The following is a 27,278-nucleotide window of genomic DNA, read 5'->3' as shown; positions in this document are numbered from 1 at the left end:
TATAGTTATTTCCCTTACAACCCGAGCAACGCCGGGCGATACTGCTAGTACATAAATAAATAAGAATACATCTTTTTTGTATATATATATATATGTGTGTGTGTGTGTGTGAGAGAGAGAGAGGGAACTTAGTAAATATAAACTTAGTAAATATTTCTTTCAGTAATTTATTGTAGTTGTTTGCAAATAGCGAATTAAAACTTGAAATGAAAACATTAAGATAGAGAGTGAGAGATTTCGCAAATGAAGAGGGAAAACTTCACCATTGTTACACCAATACCGGAAGTTGACATTGAGAAACCTTTTTAAAGAAGTGAATCATATATACAAAGCAATATTACTTATTTTTAATAAAAAATAATAAATTGAAGGTCAAATTATTCATGCATCCCAAGTATTGCAGCAATTCGTGCAGCCGTTTTCACTTGAAAAGTGAATACACACACATACAGGTCTATTATATATATATATATTTACTTATATCTCTTTGTCTATTTACTCTTACTGTATATTTTGTATAATGCCTTTACTGATATGTAATGGTGTATTAAAGTATTGATTGGGTATCATCTGATAGTTGATGTTTTATTGATTTAAGTATGTTTCTCCATTCTCTAATTTTGTAGTATTATATATATATATATATATGTCTGTGTATGTATATATGCATGCATGAGTATATATATATGTATATATATATATATATTTGTGCTTGTACCCCCCCTCTCTCTAGCACCATCCATACGTGGCCGATGCCAGCGCCGCCTTGACTGATTCCATGTTGGTGGCATGTAAAAACCCACTAACCGATCGTGGCCGTTGCCAGCCCCTCCTGGCACCTGTGCCGGTAGCACGTATAAAGCACCCACTACACTCACGGAGTGGTTGGCGTTAGGAAGGGCATCCAGCTGTAGAAACACTGCCAGATCAGACTGGAGCCTGGTGCAGCCTCCTGGCTTCCCAGACCCCGGTCGAACCGTCCAACCCATGCTAGCATGGAAAACGGACGTTAAATGATGATTATATATATATATATATCATCATCATCATCATTTAACGTCCGCTTTCCATGCTAGCATGGGTTGGACGGTTCAAACTGGGGTCTGGGGAGCCCGAAAGCTGCACCAGTCCAGTCAGATCTGGCAGTGTTTCTACAGCTGGATGCCCTTCCTAATATATATATATATATATGTGTATATGTATAATTAGATATTGTTGCTATACTAACATGGTATTATAACTTTAGTTGCATTATTTCCATGCCACTCTGGAGCTGCCTTCTGTGTTCAGGTTTCTAATTCTCTCTAAATTGTCAAAGAATAGAGTTATGTTTATAGTTCTGTAATGAGAAATAATAAGTAAATACATTTTCTGAAGCAGCAATATTTACAATGTTATTTCAGGAAATATAGATTCTGTATTGGGAATAGCAGATGCTTTCAATCTGGTTACTATGAAAGATGAAGGATAATACAAAGAAGATTGTAGCTAATGGTATTGATCTGCATAGATTTTTCTTGATCAGTATGTGAATGTAAAAAAAAAAAAAAAAAAAAAAAAAAAAAGGTTTAATAATTTAGTCTTTTGTGAATATGCAACCACTGATTTCATAGAATGTAGCATGATTAAGCTCAAACTGTATACATATAGTAGGATCATGTATAGATATCTTCTTTATTTATATCATGTAGTTTGTGAATAATACCATCATTAGTTGTGGGTTTCCAAATGGGTTCATCACTGGTTCATTGCATTTCTGAGTGCATCTCATGTCATCAATGAAGTGTCAATGCAACTTACATAGTATACATACCACAAAGTAATTTTTTTTGACACATCACTTTGTTTTCTTGCATGCATGCATACATACATGCACACACTTACACACACACATTCCTGAAAGGCTTCCATACAGTTTCCATCAAAAGCATTGGTGAATATGTGATAGAAGGTATCTACCCTTGGTGCTTCATGTTGGAATAGACTCTGCAACTAATTGCTTTCTTAATCTCATTTTTACCTATTTCTTTACTACCCACGAGGGGCTAAACACAGAGAGGACAAACAGGGACAGACAAACGGATTAAGTCAATTTCATCGACCCCAGTGCGTAACTGGTACTTAATTTATTGACCCTGAAAGGATGAAAGGCAAAGTCGACCTCGGGGGAATTTGAACTCAGAACGTAACGGCAGACGAAATACGGCTACGCATTTCTCCCGGCGTGCTAACGTTTCTGCCAGCTCACCGCCTTCTGCCAGCTCACCGCCTTAATCCCATTACCATGCATCTACCACTATCTGTAACAAGATATTTGGTTTGGAAATGGAAAGGGTTACTGGTTCAAAAAGGTTTTGAAGAGGGGATGTAGATGAGAAAATTCTCAAAGATACGTTATTTTCTAACAAATCAGACTGGAACCTGGTGCGGCTCTCTGGCTCATCGTCTCCTGTCAAGCCTTCTAACACATGCCAGGATGGAGAGTGGACGTTAAATGATGATGATGATGATATAGCAATAATGCCAAAAATAAGACAAATTTTTTTTCTTCTCCTTCGTCACTTTTGGATATATATATTCATTCAAATCTAATCTTTTGGTGACTATATGTCTTCATAAAATTTATCTTTGTTGCTGAAATGTTATTAGATTTAAGAACAATTAGGACATCCCCTTTTAGCTTCTCAAACATTATGGTAATTTCACATAAAAATAAATGAAAGTCACAATGGCTAAAATCAATATCTTAGCTGGTTTTACAAATGAGCAATAATGTACACATTCAGCTATAAAAACCAGACTTTGAGGAAACTAGTGAAAGTCTGTGCTGGCTAAAATTATATATTGAAGTTCATGAGTGTCGATAAGTTGGTTATGCTGTGTAGAGGAAGTGAATTCTGACATTTTGGGACTGACCTTTCTCCTGAGAAAGAAAATTGTTTTTCTCTTTTAGGACAAAGGGTCAATCCCAGAATGTCAGTATCCACTTCTCTGTACAACATACAAAGTATAATAGTGTATTTGGACAACCCATTCTAGTGGGGTAGTTCAAGAATGAAATTGAGAAATGCATTAACTTGTGCTGCCTCAAGTGGCTGATAACTGCACTATGGTTCTGTTGAGGGGTTTAACAGATGAAAAAACAGAAAGGTCTTGTATTCCAAGCACTGATACCTCATTTCTTTTTTGAATCTGTGCTTCGTCTTACAAGTTGACAGCCTCCACTGTCAGAACATGTTACAAGTTCAACCGAAGGAGCTATTAATATTACAACGAACTAACTATCAAGCCATGAAACATCATTGACAGACAAAACACACACACACACACGTGCACGCTTGCACACACATACACGCGTGCATGCACACACACAGCTTGACACAAAAACATTCACTGCCACACCCACTTGACACATTCTGATGTACACACACACACAATCACACATTGACACATACCAACACACACAGACACACACACACACACACACACAGACACACACACACTCTGACACATACCAACACACAAATACACATCAATATACTAACACTGAAACACATCCATACTCATACAAATGCATGCTACTACATGCACAGATACACTGACACACACACTGTCATACAAACAGACACACACCTACACATACACACTCTTACATTCATAAGCTGTGCAAATAAGTACACCTATAGCATATTTCCTGATTATATTGCATTCATTAGGAAAAGTGTCGGATGTTGTTTAACTGACTTGTCTAACACATACTGATATCGAACACTGAATAGGAAAAGTGTGTTACACCAGTTTCATCATCTTGCAAGTAACTGTCAATATTCTAAGTTCCTAATTATATTCTATCAATGACCAACTGTCGCTGGCCATACCAGTTTCCATCAGATCAATGAAATATCTCAGCTTGAAACCTGCTTGTCAATAAAACCAGTGTTTTTTTCCTTTTCTTCGTTGTTTGTCCATCTTTATTTTGGAAACTCATTTAACTAGCTCAACCAAGAGATTTGAACATCTGCTTGAAGATGCTAGATGTCATCTAAATTGTTAGAGCTTGATAAAATACTAGGTGGGTTCTTATAAACATTTTTTTTTAAAAAGATAGTCCATAAATATACTAAACAATTCGATAGATGCAGGCATGGTTTTCTGGTCGAGAAGTTTGCTTCCCAACCACTTGATTTCAGAGTTATGCTGTCGAGAACTTCGATTCCTGGTAGGGCCACCCAAGGCGGATTGGTCTGACACCTTGTGGTATTAGGGCCACAACCTGGCAGATGGGGCTCTGGTTAAAATCCTCGGAGCGTCTGTTTCGGCAACCGGCTGCTCCTCGGTCATTCTGTCCCTGCGTCTGCGGACAATCTGCGGCAAACAGGATGTCTCTACATGCGGGATTGTTGGGGACTGCTTGTGAAATTCATATTCCCACGAAACTTCTTCCACTGCCATGGTTTGAGATGCCTCGAGGGTGGTAGAAGAAGCTGACTCAACCTGCCCAGGGTGAATGTTGCCACAAGTACAAGTACAACCGCTTGGTTTTGGGTTCAGTCCCTACTGCACGGTACATTGGGCAAAGTGTCTTTTTTTTTTGCTCCAGACTGATTAAAACCTTATGAGTGGATTTCGTAGATTGAAACTGAAAGAAGCCTGTCATTTGTGTGTTTGTGTGAGTGTGAGGAAGAAAGTGAAAGAGAGTGTGGTAGTGTATTTGTATCATTTTGTCTAACATTGTGGAATAGTTGTAAATGAGTGCCATTGTCATACAAGCAGTGTTATTTATAACATTGTGAAAACATGTCCAGCCAAGGGAAAAATGTTACCTTGCTTGGAAATGGGTAAGGGCTGGTGACAGGAAGGGTTTTCAGCTATAGAAAATCTACCTTGATAAACTCTGTGTGGCCCATGCTAGCAAGGAAAAGTGGACGTTAAAATGATGATGATGATAATACTAATTATCATGATGATGAGATGATGATAATATGGTCTTATTTTTACAGCAGCAATGTCCTGAAAGTAACCAGGAAATAATATCGTTATATGATTGTTCTTCTCATCATTTATATTAATTTAGTACTAGAATATTAGAAAATTAAAAATAATGCAAAGTAATTACATCCCTAATTGCACTAATAACAAAGTTTTCCATTAGAAATAAAAATAAATTATCAAATTAAGAAATGTATTTGAATCCTTAAGTACACTTACCAATTATTTTTAACATTGGTAAATAGTTCTTTTTGCTTTTTTTTTTTTTCATTTTTAGAGAAATATTTTCTGCAATTATCTCAAGAAATAATAAACTTTATTTGCAACTATTATAAAATAGAATTTTTAATATTTGCTGTTGCTTTGTAATTTACCTAATCAATGAAATTTTTGTTTGAATTGCTTTTTTGTTTTTGTAATGGAATCTGAAGAAACTGGTAGTGATCTGTGTGAGCAAAATTTATTGAAATATTTTGAGTTTAGATAAGTTTCTATGTCATGAGGAGATGTGGAATCTGCTGTTTTAGGACTGGCTTTTCGCTGAGAGGAAATATAGTCTTAGCTGAGGTGCTTAGTAAACACTGAGAAATATTTAGTGGTATTTAGTGATCTCATTCTCACTCACAACATCATAAGCGGAAAGTGTAACCTCTCGAAAGAGCTGTTCTTCACTCCTGCTCCAGAGTGTCGGCTGTGGGGTCATTCCGAAAAGCTCTACCTGCGACGATTTCATCTCAATCAAAGGAGAGGAGCTTTCTCTGTCCGGGTTGCGGATCCGTGGAACAAGCTGCCAGACGAGATGGTGAAGATGCTGACGACCGCTTTGTTCAAAGTCTCCCTTGACCTCAAGTGGCCTGAACTCTTTACATGAACACCACCCTGTACTTAACTCCATGTTCCCCTACATGGCCTTGCTATTTGCTTTTGAGCCAAATTAACTAACTAACTAACTAACATTACCATACAAAGTTCAAAGATAATGGTGAGGAAATGTAAGAAAAAATTAAATTAACTTAGCTTTTTGTATTGTTAGGACCAAGTTTGTGTGTGTGAAGTGATTACAATTTCATGAGTAAGTAGAGGCCAGTGGATACAGATGACAAAGTTCAGTCTGTGGATATAGAGAAGAACATTGATATAAAGGTAGAGGTCAAAGTACACAAATGACAAAGGTCAGATTGTATACATGTGGGGGTAAAATGAAAATAATTTTATGGGTGTCCAGATAGGGGTTCAGTGGTTGGATACACACACAAACACATACATCATTGTCATCATCATCATTTAACATCTGTTGTCCATGCTGGCATGGGCTGGATGCTTTGACCAGGGCTGGCAAGCTGAGTGGATGCACCAGGCTCCAGTCTGATTTGGCATAGTTTCTATGGCTAGATGCCCTCCCTAATGCCAACAACTCCAAGAGTGTAATGGGTGCTTTTACGCTCCACTGGCACAGGTGCCAGTTGCATGGCACCAGTATCTTCCACAACTACGATTTCATTTGGTTTGATGGGTCTTCTTTTCAAGCACAACATATTGCCGAAGGTGTCGGTCATTTGTCATTGCCTCCCTGAGGCCCAATATTCGAAAAGTGCTTTTCACATGCTACCAGCACAGATACTAATTACTCGATACCAGTATTGGCCACATTGCCTCCATGAGGTGCTTTTTATGTGCCACTGGCATGGGTGCTAATTATGTGACACCAGCATTGGCCACATTGCCTCCATGAGGCCCAGCACTCAAAAGGTGCTTTTATGTGGCACTAGAACGTGTGCCACTGACATGACTCCAGCATTGGCCACGACCATGATTTCACTTGGCTTGACGGGTCTTCTCAAGCATGGCATATTGCCAAAGGTCTCAGTCACTTGTCATTGCCTTTGTGAGGCCCAATGTTTGGAGATCATGCTTCAACACCTTGTCCAAATGTCTTCCTGCGTCTACCTCTACCACAGGTTCCCTCCACAGAGATCGGGACTTCTTTATACAACTGTCCTCATCCATATACATCACATGACCATACCAGTGTGGCCGTCTCTCTTGCACACCACATCTGATTCCTCTTGTGCCCATATTTATTATTAATTGTAGAAGTTACAGTGACCCAGGGGGCCAAGTGTTTCATGTGTTTTGTGCTCTATTTTCCTGTTTGTATCACCAAACCTGTATGTATGTAATGTATGTACCCTGCCATCATAGCAACTCTTGTTTTTCTAGTTGCAAGTTCTACTAAAAGCACTCATTTCACACTATAAAGTGGTTTGTGTCAGAAAGTGTGTGCAGCCATAGAAACCATGCCAAAAATGAAATCAGTGTCAAAATATGTCCTCTGGCTAATTGAATCCTGTTGAACCATTCTGTCCATGTCAGCATGAAAAATTAGATGTTAAATGGGGGTGGTGGTGATATATATGTGTATATGTATATTTTGTGTTAATTTTATTTTATTATGTTAAAGAAACTTTATGAATAAACGTTTACAGGTGGGGAGACTCAATACTAAAAGGCACAAATTTATTATAAAATTCCTTTTGACTAGGACTTTTTTTTTAATTATTAAACATATTTTGAAAAAAATCTTAAAGCTTGTGGTAGAGGATGTGACAAGCGTGAAGATCAGTTACTCCCTTTTGTTTTTGTGAGAATGCTGGGTACTGTGGTATTCATGAACTTCAGACATTGAGATATGATGAGTAGAGTACCCAGAGAAGTTGAAATATGAACCATGGGTCTGCCCAGAATCCAATGGAAAATGTCATGAAGTTGTTTTCAAAAACAGTCATGTATCAGTATGATAATTTTCCTATCCTATAATACATTGCAAAGTTAGTGTGTAATGCAGTAGCTGATGTTTGTAGAAGTACAACTAAAGTGTTGAGTGATGATGTTCTGGTATTTTGCGTCAGTTATGGTTGTGGTGTTTGAGACAAAGGGGCAAGTATGGCATTTAGGACAAGAACATTTGAAATACCAAACTGAATGTGGCTGCAAACTTCTAAAGCAGCTTTAGAAATTTCAGTCTCTTTTGAAGGAGAGATGAGGTGGTGTAGAAAATATTGAAGAGTTTACAGGGTCAGAATATAGAAAGTAGATGTTATGGTAGAAGGGTAGTTAGGTGCAAAATAAGGTGGCTGGGGTTCTAAGAAAGGCATTCAGAACAGAACCCTTGAGATCATGGAAGAGGTACATCTCCTTGGATTTAGTGAAAGTCAGAGTTGCTGTTGCACATTCAGTGGAGACAGAGAAATTAAAAGATAGATTTGTTGTATGTGGTGAGAGGAAGAATAATTGATATACAATTTGGAAACCAGTGGTCTTATTGTATGTAGAGATGGACAGGTGGATGTTGTTGATAGAAATAAATATTTAGAGAGCTAACAGAAGTGTTGGATCTTGTGGAAATGAATTCCAGTGTTGGGTGAAAAGCATTGGTAGAGAAGTTCATCATTTGTGAGAGAATAGCTCAGTTGCAGTCACATGCTTTATAGTTGGCTCAGTGAACTGCCCCACCATTTGGGCCTTGTTATGGCCAACTAAAAGTTTTGTGTATTTTTATAGCTGCCTTCAAAATATTTTTTCTTCTTACATTCAGATCTTCTTCTGATGAAAGTTGTAACATTTAAAATATTAAACTGTACTTGATAAAACTACTTGGTTGCTTGCTGTTAATGACATCAGTACAGACATCAGAGTATAATGCGAAAGATATTGATGGAAGAAGCATAAATTTTTTATTGTGTCAGTGAAAGAAACTACATAGTCATTCAACTTACTAGAGATAGCACTTAAATCTCTCTCAAAAGCAAACTTATTTTCTTAAATCTGGACACTTCAGTTAATGCAGTGTACATACTTTGATAAAAATGGGATCTTTATGCTTTTGGTCATAAGTTTGAAAATCAGTGTTGAATGTATGGCTAAACAATATAACACAAATGTTTATGAATATCTGCATTTATAAATAGGTTTTTTCTATAAATATACTTACTCTAAGTAGGTATTATATTATGCCTTTGAATAAGGTCCAATTCTGTAAACCTCATTAGAAGAGAAGTGTCATTGTTGTCTTCAGTAAGTAGGTCCTTTTACCCTAATCCTATTCCACTTTCACTTGACAACCACTCCAAAGGATTATTATTAAAAAAAAATTGTTGAAGTTTTAAAAAGGAAAATTTGAAATTATCATTACAAGAAATATTCAGTAAAACATGTTTAGCTATTTCATTGATCTTAGCAGAGCATATATTACATTCTTTACAGTAGTAATTAATTATATCAAAACCCTTTGGAATGAAAGAAAGCTATACAGCAAGGGTTAAAAAAATTACCCCCCCAAAGAAAAAATGGCAAGAAAGTTTGAGACTAACGGACAGCTTTGCAGTTGTTAACTCAACACTAGTCCTACAAGTATCAATCAAAATATATCAACTTCCTGGTAACTTTCATGTAAAGCCTATTCTCATTAATATAACACTGAATTCAGGGATGATAATAAGCAGAAAAGGCTGGGTAATCAAACTGGTAAAGCTGTTTACAGAAGTTGTTCAACCATTTTCCCTTTTATTCCTTGTTAGTCTAAAACTTAGATTTTTCTATAAGAGTTTGTATTTTTTTGATATGTGTATGTAGTTGTAAATTAAATAACCCATCCATGTATATACTATGTTTTTTTTTTACAGGACAGTTAATTGTATCAGTTAAGCATGGCTAATTCAGATTTGTAACATTGGATTTCAATATATCAATCATCATCATTATCATCGTTTCACATCTGCTTTCCATGCTGGCATGGGCTGGACGGCTTGACTGAGGTCTGGCAAGCCAGATGGCTGCACCAGACTCCACTCTGATCTGGCAGAGTTTCTACAGCTAAATGCCCTTCCTAACGTCAACCACTCCGAGAGTGTAGTGGGTGCTTTTATGTGCCACCGGCATGAGGGCCAGTCAGGCGGTTCTGGCGACGGCATCAATGTAGTAAGAAATAGGGAGTCAAAAAATGGGTATGATGATACTCTAATAAATCTCTTTGATAAATTACCCTAAAGGCATTCTTGGGAGAAGAGTTATCAAGAGACTGTGTAGTGGCTGCATGGGAAAAGTATATGTTATTATAGATGTGATCTATCATCTGAGAAAAGGGGAGTATAACTGAGTTATATAAAAAAAATATAGACATAGGATGTGAATGGATGATATATGATTGTTGCAAAGTAACCATAGAATTTTAAAGATGTTTAATCTAAATAGTGAAACCAAATGTGAAAATGTTAAACTTTAGGTGAAGTGAGATACATGAAGAATGGAAAGTAGAATTGTAGCCATATCAGCAAAGGAAAACAAATGTTAATATACTGAGATAGTTTACTCACTGATAGTGGTAAACATAGAGCTCCATGTTATATAATTATTGATATCTTTCTCCATGAGTAGCTTGTATTTATTTAAGATACTTATAAAACCTGACTTGAATCTCCCAGTAGTACACTATAATGTGTCTCACAGATACAGCATATAAGGATTTATTGGTATGAAGACAGTAACAAGAAAGAAGTGAAAACTTTCATTTACAAATCTAATATTGGCTGAAGTTCAAAGATTGATTTTAAACACATATATAACAAAAATATTGATTTCTTGTTTCATTGATTTCATATAAACTCAATAATAGTATTGATGAAAAGTTTATTGAAAGTATTCATTTTCTTTTTCTTTTAACTAATATAATATATAGCTCACATTGAAACAAACATTCAAAAGATAAGGCTTTATCTTTCTCATATAGAGAACACAATTATAATTTTACCTAATGTACAAGTACGTTTGCGTATTGAATGTTATAAAATACGCATAGAAATATGACACTTCTTTTATCAATTCTACTTATAATCTGCTCTTAATTTGCACATTCTTTGATGTATATCAATCAAAGACATTGGCTATAAGGCTAATTGTGACATTTACTTTTGATATATATCTTCAGTTAAATACATCAGACTTAACCTATTTGCTGATTCGGTAGTAGTTTTCTGTTTTTGAATTTTCTATTAATTTTTTTGCTTAGATTAACGCAGTGATGCCAGAACCTATAACCTCTAGTGACACTTCTGTAATTAGAGAGAGCGTAAAGATTTTTAATTGTTTGTATTTAATCAATGAAGTAGAGTTAGTACCCATTCCTTTTGTAAGCTATCTCAGATTGCTGGAATCAACCTAGTTGATGTTCTGCTTGAACTTTTTGTAAATCAGTTCAGTATGGAGAAATGTGTGAACTGGAATTCCAGAAGATGGCAATTTTTGAAAGCGTTTAATTTGATATAGGGTTTTTAGGGTGTAACAAAGCTGGGGTGAGGAGAGGAGAAGTTGCAGAGGCATTGAGTGCTTGTTGGTTTGGAGTAAAAAAAAAAAAAAAAAAGACTGCTGCAGTAGCAGCAGAGACAGGTGTGTTACGTTAGTGGAAATAGATGTTGGTGAGAAAATGTTGAATTCTATTGAGAGATAACTTTTGAGAGAATAATAACTTGGTAAAGAAGTCATCTCTGTCATTTTTTTTATTATCTATAAATTACTTAGGAGATGAGGTACAGAGCCCATCACCTTTGTGAACCCTCTCAGACAGGTGTAAATTGATGTAGCTGATGCTTAGACTTAGCAGTTACTAATGTATGTGTAGGAGTAGACTATACGTGTGTATGTGTATATTTTATTTTTGAATATATGTGCTTGAGTACATATATGCACATATAGTAATTGGATCTGCTGTCGGTTTCATTGATGAGTATTCCAGTTGCTTAATTAGCAGAACTACCTACTCGTTGAATTATAGCGTCAGTGGCTGAGAATTCCACAAACACTTGTATTCTTAACATAATTCTTAGTGAAATAGAATCAACATAACACTGTATTTTAAAGCAGGCTCTTTAAATTACAGGTGGTCCTTTGCATAGCCTTTCATGCAGTTTCTATCTTCTTGATTTTACTCACAAGGCTTGGGTTGATAGGAGACTAGTAAAAGAACTTGCCCAAGATGGTGTGCAATCAAAGTGAACTTGGGACCACATGATTGTGGAGTGCACTTGTCAACTAGTTAGCCATGCCATGTACTCATATCTTTTCTTTTACTTGTTTCAGTCATTGGACTGCTGCAATACTGGGGCACTGCCTTGGAGGGCTCTAGTCAAACAAATTGACCCTAGTATTTAATTTTTTTTATAAGCCTGATACTTATTCTATCAGTCTCTTATTCCAAACTGCTAAGTTACAAGGATGTAGAGAATGTAGAGATGTATGTGATGGGCAAAGACAGTGATTAGGTTGACTGTATGGAAGAGGAGAAAGAAATGAGAGAGCTAGTAATGGTAGCTGGTAATGAGAGAGAGAGAGAGAGAGAGAGCAAATAGATTATTGTTAAAATGGTTGTGAAATAATGAGTAATCTGGGGTGGGTGGAAATAAGGATGACATGTAGAAATAAAAAAAAAGTGAGTGCCGGTGACAAGTGATAAGAATAGGAATGGTAAGAGAGAGAGAGAGAGAGAGATGTCAGTGGAGCTGTAATATTGGGTATCAGCAGATCCCATTGCAAGCCTTCATTACGCAAAGGGGTAGGGAGTTACAAGTAGCGGTAGCGGATTCAGTGTGAACAGATCTAGAATTTCCCCTGGTGCTGGTGGCATAGTGTGGTGAATAGATGAGATGGTAATAGATGAGTGTGTACCAAGTAGGCAAGAGGACTAGCAGACAGAGACTTAGCAGTTACAAAATAGGCAAAAGACCTCAATGTAGGTATATATCCTGGTCTCTATCATTACACTTTACACTTTTACTTGTTTCAGTCATTTGACTGCGGCCATGCTGGAGCACCGCCTTTAATCGAGCAACTCGACCCTGGGACTTATTCTTTTGTAAGCCCAGTACTTATTTTATCGTTCTCTTTTGCCGAACCGCTAAGTAACGGGGATATAAACACACCAGCTTCGGTTGTTAAGCAATGCTAGGGGAACAAACACAGACACACAAACACACACACACACATATATATACATATATATACGACGGGCTTCTTTCAGTTTCCGTCTACCAAATCCACTCACAAGGCTTTGGTCGGCCCGAGGCTATAGTAGAAGACACTTGCTCAAGATGCCACGCAGTGGGACTGAACCCTGAACACAGCCACTCCTGCGCCATATATGTGTATATCTTTCTTGGTGGGAATTAGTTCTGAGCAGAATCTCCAAGACTGTTGGATTGAAAGAAACATTTCACACTGGTCTCCCCCTCCCTCTCTCTATATATGTATGTACTTCATTATTTACATTATTTACATTCAACGGATATTTGCCCTCATCTTGTTTGTTGTTAACACAACATTTTGGCTGATATACCCTCCAGCCTTCTTCAGGTGTCTTGGGGGAAATTTCAAACCTGGGTTCTCATTCTCAGGATATTTTTTCGATATCATTATTATTATTAGTGTTCAGGTCACTGCTTGGAATCGAACTTGGAATCTTGGGGTTAGTAGTCTGTGCTCTTAACCACTACGCCATATGTCCAATGGTGTTATTTTCTTTTCAGTTTGGACTCTTTTCTTCTTTTGTTTTTTCTCTCTCAGTGCTTCTTGCTTATTGCTCTTCAAGTTTGATAGGATCACTTCTTATTTTCTCCCTGAACTTCTTTCTTCTTTCTGTACTAGAAGCCATTGTTTGAACCCGAGTACTCACAAACACAAGTCAGCCTTTTGAAGAAAGCACATTGTCTTGCACTATCTCATAATGCAACAAATGTGGTGAACTAGTACCCATGCTCAGACTTGCAAAACATTGGCATTTAAGAGAAAAAAAATGCAGTAAACTGTGCTGTCATGATTTCACTGCCAAGACTGTTTTTTTTTGCTTTTACTTCAGATTTATAATTACTCACTCATACCACTGTTTAAATGAACTCATCATGAGCTTTCATTTGAATGGTCACACTTTGGGTTTTGGTTTTTGTTTACTTGTTAAAGGTTTGGAATTACAGTCACCATTAAAAATGTAGAGTTTTCCAACATTCAGATATATATTAAATTGGGCTTTTGTTTGATCAATCCACTTGTTTCAATCTATAATATACACATAATATATACATATTTATCCGGAGGCGCAATGGCCTAGTGGTTAGGGCAGCGGACTCGCGGTCGTAGGATTGCGGTTTCGATTCCCAGACCGGGCGTTGTGAGTGTTTATTGAGCGAAAACACCTAAAGCTCCACGAGGCTTCGGCAGGGGATGGTGGTGATCCCTGCTGTACTCTTTCACCACAACTTTCTCTCACTCTTACTTCCTGTTTCTGTTGTACCTGTATTTCAAAGGGCCGGCCTTGTCACTTTCTGTGTCACGCTGAATATCCCCGAGAACTACGTTAAGGGTACACGTGTCTGTGGAATGCTCAGCCACTTACACGTTAATTTCACGAGCAGGCTGTTCCGTTGATTCGGATCAACCGGAACCCTCGTCGTCGTAACCGACGGAGTGCTTCCATCCACATATTTATCCAAATGTTGTAATTTCAGAAGGATCATTCTACAGGTTCAGAAAGCCACATCAGGCTTATTTTCATTGGACTTTAACACACTTTTGAGTATTTATGATTTGCTAGTCTCTCTTGAAGGTTTAAACTTGCATCAAAATGAAATATATCATTGAAGCTACTATAGCTGTTATCACCACTTTAGATAAGACCTGTTGGACTTTACACTTTTTCCGCAACAGATTTCCCCTCCGCAACAAAATTTCCCCCTCCACCACAAAGAAATACTTATGTACCTTAGACAGAACAAAAAAAAAAAAAGACATCTGGCCATTTTGAAAATGTTATTGAGTAGCTCTGGCCTAAAAACAGAGGTTCTGAAATGCAGGTTCTGAATTGGCTATTTGTGTGAGAACTAACAACCCTTAAAAAAAAAAAAAAAAAAATTCTCCTCCACAATGGCCAAAATTAGAAATTATGAAAATTGTAATAATTTATGCATAAGCAACAGTAGACTGAGAATCATTTTTCCTGTTTTCATAAACTATGACCATTATGCAAAATATTACTGTAAAATCCCATGTAGTTTGCGCACCTATGTAGTTTATGCAGGTGATTTTGAGGATAAAAAATGTTAAAAAAAGCTTCTACTCATGTAAAATTCGCACCCAAAAGTTTTCAGAATTGCCGATAAGGCCAGGGGGAAAAGATTTTCAATTTAGTTGTGTTTAGCATAATTTCACTTACTTATGATTAGATTTTATTAAATTTTCATTGAATAAAAATAATTTCTGCTTAACAGGTATCACATTGAAAGCTATTAAATTATGAAGTGTGTGTGTTGTTTATAATAAACTATATTTTACATTTCTTGCCCACAAGAGATTATGTCCGATCTTTAGCATACTTCTGTACGCCTTCTCAAATCACAATCACAGGAAAAGTTGTTGATAATTCTTATCAACAAAAACAAAGCTGATAAATATGCACCAGTGTTGCTTTGATGACACTTTACTCGACTGACAGGAAGTTGACCAATCAAACTGATTATGTAAACTGATTGGTCGAAAGTGTCTTCTTGTCTCAAGCTCTGATTTTCCACCTATTCTTGTCAGAACCATTGATGCAGAGTATCGAAATTTTAATCCCTTTCACACTTATAAAATGTCAAGCAAACTTAAAAGTTTGTCATTACCATTTTAGCTGGTGGGGATCAAACTGATAGTTTGGTAACCCACTAAAATAAACATAAAAAACTGAAAGGAGGAAATAAACAGCTTTGCAAGTTTGACTCAGTATTTATTGAACAAGAGGGGTGTGAAATTTAAGAAGTGACTTGTTAGAATATACTTGTCTGTGAGGAGACATAAACAAGAATAGCAAAAATCTACTATACCAAAAGAACTGGTAATATATATGCTACAAGTGTTATGAATGTGAAATGACATTAAACATCATATAAGATCATCATCATCGTTTAACGTCTGCTTTCCATGCGAGCATGGGTTGGACGATTTTGACTGAGGGCTGGCGAACCAGATGGCTGCACCGGGCTCCAATCTTGATTTGGCAGAATTTCTACAGCTGGATGCCCTTCCTAATGCCAACCACTCTGAGAGTGTAGTGGGTGCTTTTTACGTGCCACCGGATGAAAGTTTCTGTAGGAACGCTAAGTCATATCCACTTAGTGATTTTACATGCACAAGAATGAATTATGATGTTGTTGTCGGTGTTAGATGCAGTAAAATATGGCCTGGACGCGAAATTTTTTTCCCCACGAGAGTTTCAGACCCCAGTAATGAACTCATTTGCATAGAGTCTATCAGAGTTTACCTTGAAAATCCACATACTGTGTACTACTACAGTACAGCCAGTCAGGCATAGAATGGTGTATGTCACTCTGTGAGTACAGTATAGCAGGTCTCACATAAGCACCACATTAACCCCCCCCCCCCCCCGTACTGCATATACCCATTGATATATGCAAGGAGAGCGCAATATGACACAACACCATATTGATTACAATGTTTCCAGATCAACACCAACAGTTTAAATTAGGAATGTACAAAATCGATCAAAAAATTAGGAAACTTCATTTACATTTTCTAGTAAATTATGCAAATTGGCAACACTTATGGCATCATCGGTGAACAGCTCTCCCCTTTATGCACTAAATTTCACATTTGTCACCCCTATTAACCTGTTTAGAACAGTTAGATTTTGCAATAATGCACATTTTCCACTGAACTCAACCAGAATATTTTTGTGACTAAGTGGACACTAGATTGATAGTTGAGCTCTGATTGGCTGTATACAAATGAATTCATAACTGGGGTCCAGAACTCTCGTGGGAAAAAAATTTCACAGTTCAGACCGTGATTACCAGCATGAACGTTAAACTTCAAAAACTAGTTAACCATTAATTAGTTTTAGTAAATTTAAACAAGAAACATAAGCATTTTACCATCCAGCATGAATAAAAGTTGACTTCATATTTCCTCTGTAAAAACCTATTCTGACATTAAATTAGTCAACTTCTGGTACAAATGGTACGTCATCTTTCAACAAAAAAAAAAAAATTCCTGAAAAAATTCTGGAAATGATCTACTCAGCTAATTTATGCACCCACTAAAGTTTGTTTTTGTGAAAAAAGTGCGTAAATTACATGGGTTTTTATGGGAGAAAGAAATTTTTTCCAAATAAACAAATTTTATTTTTGATTTTCGTGTGAACAAAATACTTTGGAATGACCCATGTGTGGTTAAAAGTAACAGTAAAGAGTTCAGTACAGTATAGAAGGAATATCCTTTTTTTCTGTAGGTTAGACTTCTGTATTAATCATGTACATCAACTGAAATTATTGAATAAGTGCCTGATCTTCCTAGATTTCTGTTTCCATATGTCTTTTATTATGTTTATAGTGAAAAGCATGAGAAGCATAAAGTGCTTAAAGTTATCAATTTAAGAGATGGATTAGAGAGATGACAATCTAAGTATGCTGTGATGCAGTTTAGACTTAGCTATTGAATTGAAAGTGTGACAGAATTTGATAATTAAGCTCTGACATTTCACTGAGTGTAGGAAGAGAAATTGAGGATAGCAAAAGAGTAATAATATATGTTACGGAGACACAGTGCCATGAGTTTAAGGTTCTAGGTTACAAATCCTGTTATCTGGATTTCAGTTAGTATTTACATTTAATGTAGAGAATATCAAATTACTAACTAAAAATAATTATACAAGCGAGTAAAAAAAACAAAAAAACTATTTGTCATTAGATAACTCTGGACATATTTGGTAGTGTTATGACCTCATTAGCAAAACATAGGCCTTGCCTTACTTGCTGAAACAATTATAATATTTGTCAATCACTAATAATGTTTTTATTTCATTGCGTAATTATTTCTAGTTGATGTTTTGATACTCTTAGCATTACATGTAGTATTATACTTTAACTATTGGTTTTAATGCTAATGGCAGCTGATTAATTTACTACTTTTGAACAAGTTTACTGTTTGCTCTGTGTGCCTGGCTAACAAAACCAGTTTCACTCTTATTTCACAGTTGAATAAGTAGCTATAGGAAGAGCATCCAGCAATGTTTGATCTGGTTCTCTGCCTTTTATCCTTTTGGATTCATGAATAAAATATCACTGTATGGTAGTGAATTAGTGGAATGCTAGAGTATCAACTGAAATGCTTTGTCACATTTGGATCAGTGTGTTCTGAGTTCATGAGTGGTGGTCATCTTGGGAAGTCCTTTGAGCAGTTTTTTAGCTGGTTGCTCCCAGTGCCAACACACTCTCTGACAAGAGAGAATGCAAGGGATTTTTCAAGTCGTGCTCTCAACAAACAGTGAATGAACGTGTCATACATTAATTTTTATATTCCATGTTAGTATACACACCTCATTTAATGTCTGTTTTCCATGCTGGCATGGGCTGGATGGTTTGACTGGTGCTGGTAAGGCCAGGGTCCACACCAGGCTTCATTGTCTATTCTGGCATGGTTTCTATCACTGAATGCCCTTCCTAACATTAAAAGTGCAAGTTTGTCCTATATATTATGTACACTGTATAAGATAGTATCTCATAGTTTAATGTACATATTGTATATGTAAGTGTATGTTGTATACTTATGTATATCTCCTCTATGTTATGTATATCTATATATATATGGTGGCACGTTAAAAGCACCAACTGATCGTGGCCGATGCCAGACCCCCCTGGCACCTGTGCAGGTGGCACATAAAAAGCACCCACTACACTCGTGGAGTGGTTGGCGTTAGGAAGGGCATCCAGCTGTAGAAACATTGCCAGATAAGACTGGAGCCTGGTGCAGCCTCCTGGCTTCCCAGACCCCGGTCGAACCGTCCAACCTGTGCTAACACAGAAAACGGATGTTAAACGATGATGATGATGATATATATATATCTTATATATATGTATATATCCTATATGTTATATATATCTTACAATTTAGTCTGTACATATCTTGTGTATGTGTATACACTTATATATAGACATGTATGCATACATGTATATAAAGTTTAAAATATATCATTTTAAAGTAAGTTTAATAACTATTTCACATTTACTCTCATAATTTAGCACCACACTAAAAGTAGTCAAATTTATTGTGGAAGTCAAGTTGACTAAAGTTTTGCCTACCAGCTCCTTCAGTCAGTCTGGTTTGAAGAAACCAACTGAAAAAAAATGTAGTTCCAGTCAACTTGACTCTCTCTCTCTCACACACACACACACACACACACACACATGTATGTACATGCATGTGTTTGTGTCTAATTACATTAAATTAAAACGATTTGATATAGATAGCCATATGTTGCACTCATATGTTATAATTTATAAAGCTCGCTCTAACGAAACCTGTTGCATACTGGGTTACCACATTATGAATTTCACCAAATATTTCTCCTCCTCCTCCTTCTCCTCCTCTTCTGCCAAGCTAACCATTTATATAAGCAGTTTTCTGATACTGACTAACAGGACTACCTCACTAGATGACATATAAGTATCATATATAATTCATAATCACTTAACCACCAACAGATAAGATGTTCTACTAATGTCTAACACAGTTAAATATCATACTTAAATTTGATGAGAACAGATTCTAAGCATAGGAATAGTAACTAGGTATCCATAAGTGCTTAACATTTTAGATATGAATTATACGTGTATGAACACCAGTCTGCTATATATATATATATACTGCCTTTACTCCTCCTGTATTACCATCTAACTGTCGTATTTCCTTATATTGCTGGAGCCAAGTTACTCTGTTCCCTCATTAATGTATTTCTTCATTTCAATTCTGCTCCAACTTGGTGCTGTTGGATTTTGTTGTGATTTCTTACTGGCTGCCTTTGCTTCTGCTGTCGCATATCTCAGCAGCTGCTGTCCTTTTGCTACTGCTGTAGTTCTACAGTTGCACTACACTTCTCTACCTCCCTACTTGCTGTATCTGCCCCTGTTGCTTTATCTTCTTGCCGTTGCTTCACTGCCCTCTCACCTTTCTTTTCCTCATTCTACTTCATAGTATTTCCTCGTTACTTCTTCATTCAATTTATTTTTTTCTTCGCTCTTTCACTTTTGTATTTTTTTTCATTGTTGTTCTTTCTCCGTTCCCACCCTCGTATCATCATTCGTTTTCTTACATATTTCCCAATTATTTGTACACTGATTTGCTGAAATGTTGGAAGATAAACGCAAGCTGAAAATACAAAGTTTTAAATATTGATTTTCATAGGATATATGGGTCCATTTGTCCCATATTCAGAACTCTGCTCTTTTCTTCAAATAGACCAGTTTTCAGTTTATTGATTTGTTTCTGCTTCACTTTATATCACATCACTCATTTCATTTCTCATTTCACCACTTTTGTGCTATGGAAGAAGTTTGAGAAGGTAAGAGCTGCTAGATGTATTTAAAGCTGAAACTTGAAGACAAGTGTACTTATCAAAGCAATTCTCATGCTAAGCAGAATCCTTGAGAAACTGGTGTGTTTGTGTAATGAGCTAATGACTCTGGCACTTGGAGCTTTGAAGAGTCAAATTGCAGAAAATGGTATATAAAGAGCTTTGAGTGAATATGGAGAATCGGTTTCAAGTAGGTTCATTTGATGGACTAACCATATTTATTGGTTTTTGTGTCAATAACTGAGACAGATATTGTTTGATGCGATAAGGGTCATTACCCGCAACCTTTCCAAGACCTAAACTATTGAAGTCAATATGATTGAGATAGAATTTGGATTTGCTGTAAGTTGGCACATGTGCAGAGAAAGAATTCTAGAGGGTTACATTCTGAGTAAAACAATTGAATTAAGTATAGGGCCAAGTCAATTGTGTTGGAATGGTGAGACGGGAACAGGTGAATACATTATTTGACAAAGGTACAGGTGGAATGCAGCTTTGTAGTTATGAAGAATTAATGTTACTCTCATAGATTTAATAAAGGTTTCAGTTTAAAATTCGAACAATGTTACCAAATATGTCAGGCATCTGAAGAAAGCCAGAGGGTACACTGATTGAAAGATAACGACCAAGGTAAAGATACTAGTCCAAATGCATCAGAAATATAATAACAGAAATATTGTATGGTAGAAAAGATTTTTATGTGCATAATTAGAATAAGCATGAGATTATTCTTAGTCCCTTATTAAATTTTGTTATATTATTTCAGGTGGTAGACATAATCCATTACTGTTTAACACCACCTTGCCCTTGGGTACCTTTAATTTGATGCCCACTCTGCAAGTATTCAGGTCAGGTTTTCAATCTGAAGATGATTTCTTTTCATGAAACTTGGAGGTTCTGAAAAGTATCATGGGAACTGTCTTTCCTCCTCTTACTATATAGGCTATTATGACAAAGTTTGATTTATAAACATAGCTTATGGATTCCTGTCATTTAGTAAATACAGTAAATTATGAGCTTTGTGCATAGAAAATGAGAATAAGAGACAAATGTGTTTATGGCTGTGAGAAAAAAGGGAGATAGGGAGGTAAGGCAAAGAAAGAGTTGTTAATGAGAAAAAAATGTCTTAAAATAAAAATAGGATTTTGAACATTTTGTCTATGGAATAAAGCTGTCATTTAATAAGAAAGAATGCCTCTTGAGGAAAATAGTTTTTCAGACCACATTATTACATTACTTTGATAAACTTACTATCATGCATATTAGCTATCTTATTGCTTGCTGAGGAACAAATCTATCAACTTCTCTATCTCTAATCTATCCCAGCTGTGTAGGCTGTACTCAAAATTCTAGTTCCTTTCTGAAAGTGGTTGAATCTATTTATGTAGAGCCTACCACCCACTTGTTTCACATAGATATCATTAACGAACACTTCTAATTACCCTGGCCTAATGTCTCTTCATTATCCTTCTTAAGTTCATCTTGTGTCTCTCTTTTTACATCTCACTCAACTCCCACCAACTACTACTACTACTACTACTACTACCAGCTGTTTGATTTGCCTTGCATTGTCTCACTCTGATATCATCAATGACTTCATTGCATACAACTCTTCTTGGTTCTTGAACGCCTCAGATCTTGGTTCTTGAACACTTGTCATTGCCTCCATGAGGCCCAACATTTGAAGATAATGCTTCACCATGTTTTCCTGAGTTGTTGACCTTAAAATAGTATTCTTCTGTATTAGTCAGCAATGCAGATACATCAAGTATCCCTGCTTTCTCTGCATAAGGGCTTGTAGAGCTTGAGAGAAGCTTTGAGCAGAGAATAATTGACCTCCAAGATCTGACCTTAAGTCTGGTAATCCCAACATTCTGCATGAGTCACTTGTTGACATAAAGAAAATTATATTCCCACCCCTGCACATGAAGGTTATGGAGGAATGGTATCAGGGTAGATGGGATGTAAACATGATGACTGACTGTTACTGGAACATGAAGTGAAATTGTCCAGACTGAACATCCCAGGAAAACCTATTCTCTTTACTCTTTTACTTGTTTCAGTCATTTGACTGTGGCCATGCTGGAGCACTGCCTTTAGTCGAGCAAATCAACCCCGGGACTTATTCTTTGTAAGCCCAGTACTTATTCTATCGGTCTCTTTTGCCGAACCGCTAAGTGACGGGGACGTAAACACACCAGCATCGGTTGTCAAGCAATGCTAGGGGGACAAACACAGACACACAAACATATACACACAAATACATATATATATATACATATATACGACAGGCTTCTTTCAGTTTCCGTCTACCAAATCCACTCACAAGGCATTGGTCGGCCCGAGGCTATTGTAGAAGACACCTGCCCAAGATGTCACGCTATAGTAGAAGACACCTGCCCAAGATGCCACACTATAAGTGTACATTTTTAACATAACTCCTTGCATACAATTTGACTCCCAGTAACACCCTTTGTGTGAATAAGTTAAATTTGTACAAACATTACAGTGAAGCAATGTTTTATTTTTTTCCATTGTATGTATATTTCTAAAACATTCTGTAAAATAACCACAAATTTGTTAGGTACTGTATCTTTTTGGCTTTTGAGAAAAAGTGAGGGTATCCTGTAGCTCAAAAAGTTGATGTGATACAGAAAAAAACTGGGGTCATTTTTGGATTCAGACGTCGAGTTAATCAGAAGCAAGTGTCAGATCTAACTAAAGGAAAATTGTGTTTTTCTCCCCCAGTGATATATGAATTGCAAAGCCAAACCATTTCTTCCATTGACAGTCAAAATTAGGCTGTCAACTGTTACAAAATTCCTGAGGAGATAGTTTGGTTATGTAATTTATATATAATTTGTGTTATGTAATCCCATATGTAATACATTATGGACAAGTAGCCATGCTATTGAAACATAGGTGGCATAATCTAAATGAAACACTGTTCATATTCTTTTGTATTTACACTGCATGACATTTTCAAATGTTGCTACATTGTCAGAATTACAGAGTACCTAATATCATTTAGCTAGTTAATATTGCACTGCTTGTTCTATTGACTGGTTGATAACTGAGAATATCATTGGTATTCCTCTAGTATCCTGTTGGTCAAATACACTTGTTATGATTACCAAATACAATTGTTATGATTGCCACTATGATATACAGGGTGTCCCAAAAGTCACTGATGGGTTTCAATTTTTAATAACTTCCTTAACTTTACAAATAAATGCATGAAATTTTGATACAATATAAAGGACATAATGGAAATTAATATGCTTAAGTCAAATTTTGCAACACCACTATATCACATATGAAAAATGATATCGCTTAAATGGCAGCCATTTTTGGCTTCACACATCCGTGCTCTTTCCAAAACTTGCACCATAATGCCCTCAAGAGTTTCAGAGCCCACTTCTCTGATTTCTTTATTGATGTTCTCCTTCAGTTGCACCAAGGTCTCTGGTTTGTTGACACAAACCCTCCTTTTCAGGTATCCCCACAAGAAAAAATCCTGGCTAGTCAAGTCTGGGGAACATGAAAGCCATTCAAAGTCGACCTCACACATGGTTCCTGCAAGATGGGGTAACTGCTCATACCACAAGAGAAACAATGCAGTTGCTACAGCATTGCTTTGGAGAGAGAATGATCTTCTGCTATGGCAATGTTAACTGGCCTTCACATTCCCCAGACTTGACTAGCCCAGATTTTTTTCTTGTTGATATATCTGAAAGGGAGGGTTTATGTCAACAAACCGGAAGTTCTGGTGTAACTGAAGGAGAACATCAATAGAGAAATCAGAGAAGTGAGGTCTGAAACTCTTGAGGGTGTTATGGTGCAAGCTTTGGAAAGAGCGCGCGTGTGCTGCCATTTAAGCAATGTCATTTTTCAAATGTGATATAGGTGCAGGAGCGGCTGTGTGGTAAGTAGCTTGTTTACCAACCACATGGTTCCGGGTTCAGTCCCACTGCGTGGCACCTTGGGCAAGTGTCTTCTACTATAGCCTCGGGCTGACCAAAGCCTTGAGAGGATTTGGTTGACGGAAACTGAAAGAAGCCTGTTGTATATATGTGTGTGTATATATATATATGTATGTGTCCGTGTATGTATGTGTGTCTGTGTTTGTCCCATCCAACATCGCTTGACAACCGATGCTGGTTTGTTTATGTCCCCGTTACTTAGCGGTTCGGCAAAAGGGACCGATAGAATAAGTACTGGGCTTACAAAGAATAAGTCCCAGGGTCGAGTTGTTTAATTAAAGGCGGTGCTCCAGCATGGCTGCAGTCAAATGACTGAAACAAGTAAAAGAGAGTAAAGAGTGATGTTGCAAAATTTGACTTGTGCATATTAATTTCCATTACGTCCTTTATATTGTATCAAAATTTCATGCATTTATTTGTAAAGTTAAAGAAGTTATTAAAAATTGAAACCCATCAGTGACTTTTGGGACACCCTGTAGATGCATGCATGTATGTATGTGTGTATAAGCAGGTGCATCTATGTGGTTAAGAAATTTACTTTCCAACCACATAGTTTCAAATTCAATCCCAAATATCTTCTATAACTTTGAGCTAACCAAAGCCTTATGAGTGGATTTCGTAAACGGAAACTGAAAGAAGCCTCTGTGTATGTGTTTGTATGATCACAACATCACATAATTGTCATAAATGAAAGTCATTCATTTCCAGTATTCTGCATAAACATGTTGGGTTATGAGAGAATATTACTTTGCTTGAAACAGATAAGGGTTGGTGACAGGGAGGGTGTCTGACCACAAAAAAAAATCTGCCTCTATAAATTTTGTCCAATCCTTACAAGCATGGAAAAGTGAATGCTAAAACACTAATGATGTATATATAAAAGTGAAGTTGTGTGAGTGTCTGTCTCCTACGATTTAGATTCCTAACTACTCCCACATTTTGCGGTGCAGTTTAACCAAAAGCGGGTATCTTATAGTCGTGGTTCATATCGAGCCCTTCTGGGTATTAGTGCGCGTCTACGATGAATCTACGATTTAAAAAAAAATTACCATAATTTTTCCCCATTTTTAATGCATTTTTTTTGCTATTATATAAGGGAAGTAACTCTCTAAAATGCTTATATAGTTATTTCTCTTACAAACCCGAGCAACGCCGGGCGATACTGCTAGTGATGTATATGTTTACGTGTGTGTGTGTGTGCATATGTTAGTGAGAATCTCGTTTTAATGTCTACTTTACCATGCTTCCATGGGTCAGACAGTTTAATGGGACAGATTTTCTGCAGCCAAATGCCCTTCCTTTTGCCTGCCCTCACCTGTTTTACTTATTATAACCCTTCTTTTCTTTGATGAAACTTTTTACACTATAAAAAATAATTTTTATCCTTCATTGTAAAATTTTATTTTTCTATTTTTGCAGAGACTTTTTACCCCGAGGGTCTGGAATTGTGACAAGACGGCCTCTTGTTTTACAGCTATTTCATAACAAAAATGGTAGGTATATGTTTATGGAATATTTCATTGAAGTAATTATAATAATGTAAATTGTTCATAAGTCACAAATGTAGGGTGAAATGTTATATCCAGAAACACAACATAATGCTTACAGTGAATTTGAACTCACAAACTGTGAAGAGGTTATGTAATGCTTCATAAGATTATAAAGAACTAGTGTAATTCAAGAACATTTCATTAACGATTAATTATATTTTTATAAAATTTAATATTCATTAAATATTCATAGGCGCAGGAGTGGCTGTGTAGTAAGTAGCTTGCTAACCAGCCACATGGTTCCGGGTTCAGTCCCACTGCGTGGCATCTTGGGCAAGTGTCTTCTGCCATAGCCCCGGGCCGACCAATGCCTTGTGAGTGGATTTGGTAGACGGAAACTGAAAGAAGTCTGTCGTATATATGTGTGTATATATATATATATATATATATGTGTGTGTGTGTGTTTCTGTGTTTGTCCCCCTAGCATTGCTTGACAACCGATGCTGGTGTGTTTACGTCTCCGTCACTTAGCGGTTCGGCAAAAGAGACTGATAGAATAAGTACTGGGCTTACAAAGAAAAAGTCCCGGGGTCGATTTGCTTGACTAAAGGCGGTGCTCCAGCATGGCCGCAGTCATATGACTGAAACAAGTAAAAGAGTAAAAAGAGTATTTGAGAAATACAATTCTCATTGCCATTATTTTTATCTTAAAATCCTACATGTCCTAAAGAATATAAGTTTAATCAATAAAAAAGTAGCTTGAATAAATGTTTCTAATGATGTATAGTGCTTTACAATGTGAAAAACTTGATAAATTTATAACCATTGTATAGAATTACTGTAAAAATAGGCAGAGATTTCAGTAGGACGGTTGGTTAGAATATGTTAAGCAAAATACTGTATATAGTTATTGATTATTACTAAATTTATACTGTGAAGTACCTGCTTGATGTTTAAAATGTGACACATTATACAGAATTTTAGAGCTATATTGACTGACGTAAGGATTGATGCCAGATTTGTTTTAAGGAATTTAAATTTGATAGCTTTGATGAAATGGAATTTTGTACAATTTTTTTTTTTTAATATCATCTGATCATAGCTTGTCAGATGCAAAGGTTGTTTTTTTGGCTTAGACTGATTTCTTTGATTATAGTTGTAAAATGTTGCAAAATCTAATTCTACAGAACAGTTTGAGTATTCATATTCTTTCTTTTATTTTTCATTCATTTGTTCATATTTAAAAATATTTTCTGTATTTGAAAGCAGTTCTTAATATTTCTAATCTCAATAAAATATTTAATGTTTTTTATAGAAATCCCACACTTCAACTTAAAAATTAACCTATCAGTATTTAGTATTACATATTTA

General features: G+C 36.4%; 1 protein-coding gene across 4 annotated transcripts in view; it reads left to right on the top strand.

Annotated features, from left to right (window-relative positions):
• Positions 1-27,278, top strand: part of LOC115227813 (dynamin-1) — a 143,605-nt gene that overhangs the window by 26,265 nt on the left and 90,062 nt on the right. For all 4 annotated transcript variants that reach the window (XM_029798547.2, XM_036500590.1, XM_029798545.2 and 1 more), the window contains exon 2: positions 25,837-25,910. In XM_029798547.2, coding sequence (XP_029654407.1) covers positions 25,837-25,910 — 74 coding nt within the window. The remainder of the gene's footprint in view (positions 1-25,836; positions 25,911-27,278) is intronic.

This window comes from Octopus sinensis, linkage group LG2, assembly GCF_006345805.1.
Source record: "Octopus sinensis linkage group LG2, ASM634580v1, whole genome shotgun sequence".
NCBI classification, from domain to species: Eukaryota; Metazoa; Mollusca; class Cephalopoda; order Octopoda; family Octopodidae; genus Octopus; species Octopus sinensis.
The sequence above is the reverse complement of the archived record's forward strand: the minus strand, read 5'-3'. Positions and strand labels throughout refer to the sequence as shown.